The sequence below is a fragment of the Poeciliopsis prolifica genome, unplaced genomic scaffold (assembly GCF_027474105.1).
Source record: "Poeciliopsis prolifica strain line A6 unplaced genomic scaffold, Auburn_PproV2 SCAFFOLD058, whole genome shotgun sequence".
Lineage (NCBI taxonomy): Eukaryota > Metazoa > Chordata > Actinopteri > Cyprinodontiformes > Poeciliidae > Poeciliopsis > Poeciliopsis prolifica.
The window spans coordinates 96,523-101,622 of record NW_026562433.1 but is presented as its reverse complement, the minus strand read 5'-3'; the positions used below and the strand labels follow the sequence as shown (position 1 = coordinate 101,622).

General features: G+C 40.9%; 1 protein-coding gene across 1 annotated transcript; it reads right to left on the bottom strand.

Moving 5' to 3' along the window:
* Positions 1-1,427: 1,427 nt before the first annotated feature.
* On the bottom strand, positions 1,428-3,630 carry pnp5a (purine nucleoside phosphorylase 5a; the record flags this gene model as incomplete). The annotated part of the gene is made up of 5 exons (XM_055060191.1): positions 1,428-2,234; positions 2,661-2,851; positions 2,947-3,122; positions 3,229-3,332; positions 3,423-3,630. Coding segments are annotated over 5 exons (897 nt in total), but the record flags the coding sequence as incomplete, so codon positions are not given.
* Positions 3,631-5,100: the final 1,470 nt, after the last annotated feature.

Here is a 5,100-nt window from a genome sequence, read left to right as displayed (position 1 = left end):
CACCGTCACCAAAGTGTTTTGTTTTCTTAAAGTTTGAAACTGAGATCACAATTTTGAAAAAAAAAGTCTTAAAATCTGTTGCGGTCCATCTGTCGTCATCAAGTTTATATAGGTCACTCTAGCAAAATAGCAATTCAAAGTACTTTACATAATAAAAGTTTATCACCAAAATATTACATTGCAGTGATGAAATAAAAAAAACTAAGAAAAAGTTGCATAATGATCCAGTTGGTAATCAAATGCCAACTGGATATTGGACAGCAATACTTTACTCTGAACACGAGGTACTGAAACTCAAAGTTTCTGTATTTATTTATTTTTTTCAGCTTTCTGGACTTTAGTTCCAGGTTAGTTTTGCATTAAAACTGAATTCTGCTTCCCCATGTCTGATTCAGATTCTGTGGATGCAGAGAAGATGACATGCACAGGCCTCAGTGATTAAAAAACTTCTTAATGTATTGTGGTGCATTCGGTTGTTTGCAAACTAACAGAAGTGATTTTAAAGTTTATTCTTTGAGCTACAGTGAGCCAAGTTTAGGTCAGTAGGACAGAGGTGGCGTGCCCAATTTTCCTAGTTTTAGTAGAATGTGAGCAGCAGAGTTCTGGATCAGCTGATTTTTATTTTTATGTTTTTAAGTCAATTTGACTGAAGATGAACACGTGGATTGGTTTCTCTAGATCTAATCCTTTAATCCTGGAAATGTAAGTCAGGTGATAGAAGGCTGACTTTGTAACTGTCTTTATGTGTTTCTGAATGTTCAGGTTTGACTCCATCACCACATCCAAATTTTGGTTTTGAGCTCTAGTTTCTAGTTGTAATGACCAAAGATGTGAGTTTACTCTAGATCATTCCTCTTTCTATACAAAACTGATTACTTCACATTGGTTTTTATTTTCCAAGTATCCGTTCCGTGTCTGACCGGGTTCATTGTCACCTGGGAATATTGCAACATAAAGCTCTGCATCCGTGTCATTATGGTAACTATTATTTGTTAATCTGAGCCAGCGGGAGAACGTAAATATTAAAGAGAAGGAGCCAGAGGATCGAACCTTCCCCTTTGTTTCAATAAAATACCATTGGACAGCAATACTTTACAGCAGGCATGAACTGCTTTACTGAAATTTGTCCTTTTTACATCAGCCCACGTCCTTTTTGCAGGATTTCTCTAACAATGATCTTGGGAGAGTTCAACCCCAATCACCATCCTGTTGACTGAGAGATGAGCAGTTTGCATACAGCCCTGCTTGTCACAGTTCAAGTTTTAAACTTTTTAATATTTCTTTTTGTACACATTAGTGGCATAAAAACTCGTTTTGTTTGCCTTCCTTGAAAGCCATGTTCTCATGCCTCTTACATTTTGAAGAATAGATGAGACAAACAAACATGCGCTAATTAAACGTTGAGTCAGAAAGCGTAAATTACAAACTTTCTTCAGTTAACATTTATTTCAAAGGGATCGTTAGAACTATAAAACAGGTAATTTAGTAAAAACAGGGTTCTTTTTTAGAGCATTTGCTTTCCTCCTACTTCACAGATGTAGCCACAATCAAAACCCCAACTCACCACATAAACAAGATGAACATTTTAATAAATAGCACTTTTAGTAGCAACAGTCATTAAAAGAAAGAAAAAACAAAACAAGCAGTAAAATACCTAGAACAATATACACGTTTCAACCAAAAAAATACATTAAGATTGGTACATAAAATTTAATTGTTAAGTTAAATTGTAGTTATTTTACAAGACGATCGCATAAGTTAGAACAAATATGCCTTTTTAAAAAAATTACAAAACAAAACCGAGAAGTGACTTATTATGGAGCCACCCTTTAAGGGAATGTATGTCCTATCGGCTCAGAGACACGTTTACGTTTTTGTCATATTTACACAAAATCCCAGACAAAGACAAAAAAAAAAAAAAAGAAGAAAGGAGTCTACTTTAGGGCAGGAAGTATTCTCCTTGGGATGACGACCTACAACTACAACCAGGTCTAAATGTCCTCAGGTGTCCCCCTTTCAGATGTAATTGTTGTTGGGCTCAATCCGGTTCACCACGGACGAAACTAGCCGCTCCATCTGCTCCGCTCGCTGCTTGCCCGTCTGAAGGACTTCCTCGTGGTTGGCCTTCTCCTCGCTGTCGTAGTCCATCACCGCCAGGTTGGTGATCAAAGACAGGGCGACCACACGCATGCCGCAGTGGCGGGCGACGATCACTTCGTGGACGGTGCTCATACCTGATGATGATAATTGAAAATGAGCTTATTGGTTGGAAACCATGAGGCGATTGTAATCTGTTTATGGGAAAGCTTTCACAAAGTTAAGGTGAAACTGTACACCTGTCTAAAAGACTCTCATCTGCCCTTCCCTCCTGGAAATTGGGAAGTGTGATGACATTTATCATCTACTTTGAGACGATATCTTTTTATGTAGCTCAACTATCAGCAACGTTGCTTGAACCAGAACAATTGAAGTTTATCAAGCTCTACAGACACTACTCCAATAAAACTCCCATGGAAGTCCGGAGAATTCCCAAACTGAAGCGTTTGTCCCGACTAGAGTGCCCTTAGTCCAACTCCAACAATCACTCAGGTGATTGTGGAAGTTAGTCACCTTTATTGGTGCCGTATCACCATCATTATCATTCATAAATATCTACTCACCAACCGCATCAACGCCTAGCAAGTGGAGCATTCGGCACTCTGCGATCGTCTCGAATGACGGGCCACTCAGCACGCAGTACACTCCCTCCTTCAAGAAGTCTCCGTACCCCAGCTCCTGTCCTACTTCCATGGCCAGCTGCTGCAGGTCTCGGTCGTAGGCGTCAGACATGCAGGGGAACCGCACGCCAAACCTGCGAAGGGGAGGGAAAAAAGGTGCGCTGGTGAATAACAACAGTCTGCAAACAATGCAGTGGCGAGTTGGTAGATGTAGGAGAGTTGTGGTTACCTTTCATCGTTGGGTCCAACCAGTGGATTGTTGCCGGCGAACCCTGGCAGGTTGATGTGGTCTTTGATGATCATGATGTCGCCCACTTTGAAGTCTTGGTTCAGGCCTCCGGCTGCGTTGGTGATTACCACCGTCTGGACGCCAAGCAGCTTGAAAATGCGCATAGGCAGAGTGATCTGGGAAAAAACAAAAGCAAAACACAAACCTCGGTTTAAAGTTGGCTTGGATGCTTTTTGATCCAGATTCTACAAGAGATCCAGATTGGAGCAGGAACAAACTTACCTTCTGGATCGAATAGCCTTCGTAGAGGTGGAAGCGGCCCTGCATGCAGACACAGGGTTTTCCCTTCATGGTGCCGAACACCAGCCTTCCCGCATGTCCGTGCACTAAGGAGAAACCACAACCGGTCTGTAAATATCCAGCGGCACATGGCGGTCGGTGGCCCGTCTGAGGGGGTTTCGAGTGACTTGGCTCACCGGTGCTCTGAGGGAAGTTGGGGATGTCCTTGTAGTTGAAGGCCACCTGGTCCTTTAACAGATCGGCCAGCCCTCCGAGGCCTGAGCCGCACACGATGCCCACCGTGGGGCGCATGTCCGTCTGCGCCAGCAGCCAGTCAGCAGTGGCCTGGCAGTCCTCATAACTCAAACTGGATGGGGTTGGCACAAAAAAAAAAAAGGTCAAAGATTAGCATGACGAATGAGCGTGAAGTCGACCAATGAAGGAAAATTGCAGGTTGACGCTGAAGGTTGAATCTGAGTGAAGCTATTTGTAAATTCTGACCTTTTATGCTGTTGCTCACATCAGATCCACTGGGTAAAACGTTACAACTAATTTTCTTATTACATATCAAATATCTGCTTAAAATAAAAATACCACTAAATTCTAACCTCGAGTATTTTTATGTCTTTGTGACTTCACTGGAGATAAAATTAAATGCATTAAATGTCTATAAACTTGTAATTTCTTTGGCCTTGAACACATAAGTGCATGTCTGTCTCGGTGCCATCCCCCCACTGCCTCTGACCATGCCCACACATTCCTGAACCCTATTTTTTGCTCCCCACCATGTGTCCAGAAAGGACCCACATGTCCAGCACACACACACACACACAAATATATATATATATATATATATATATATATATATATATATATATATATATATATATATATATATATAATTTTTTTTATTTTTATGATCACTCACCCCCTTGTTTGTACTTGAAACATTTCGGACGATTTTAATTTTGGTGAGATAAAAAGTGACTGTGAGCTCCAAAAAAAGTTGATGAATAATCGGTGAATCTTCGGTGTTTGAAAGTTTCCTCCAGCCTCGCGATCCCCTGGATGAAGTCTGTAGGTCTGTCCTGTTCCTGAGCAGAAGGTTTCCCTCCCCGGGTTTATATCACAGACAGACAGAGCGACTCCTCCCACGCCGTGAATCACGCCTGAAGAAGCTGCGGCGTCATTGGTCGAATAGACAAGCCTTCAAAATAATGCACACTTGCAAAAAAGAGAGAGAGAGAAAAGAAATCGACCCTTAAAAAATGTCCATCTTGGTTCCCCTTTCAGCAGGAGCGCCAGCAGAAACGCCGTTAACAGGAAGTCCTTTCGCAACTTTCACCTTGGTAATGATCAATCGGGTCTTTATCGATTAACTGTGCAGTCGCTTTTTCTCCGATGCGGAACAAGATAAGCCTGGAGGACTCAGCATGACATGGGAAATATTTTGTTTTTCAGCAACACGTGGTTTCTGATTCATGAACGTGTTGTGAAAACATTTAGTGCTTTATCACACAAGTGTTTTGTGGGACCATTTATTGACATTTTCCCCACTTTCAACACGCAAATAAAACACATTTTCTTCATGATAATCTGATATTTGTGATTGTGTTGTGTTTGCATGTTTATGTGCTGCCTTACTTATCAGTGAGGACAGATTCACTGATTGAACAAATATGTGTTGATAAAAATGTAAATAATAATAATGCATTGATATTCTGAATGGCTCTAAAACAACAAATGAATTAATTTAAAGTTTTCTTGATGTCATGCCTTGATTGCGGCTGTCTTATAAAAACACACAAGATGAGGATTTTTGTTGTATACTTGTTTTACAAAAACTGATCTTGAACATATGAATGAATGCGAATT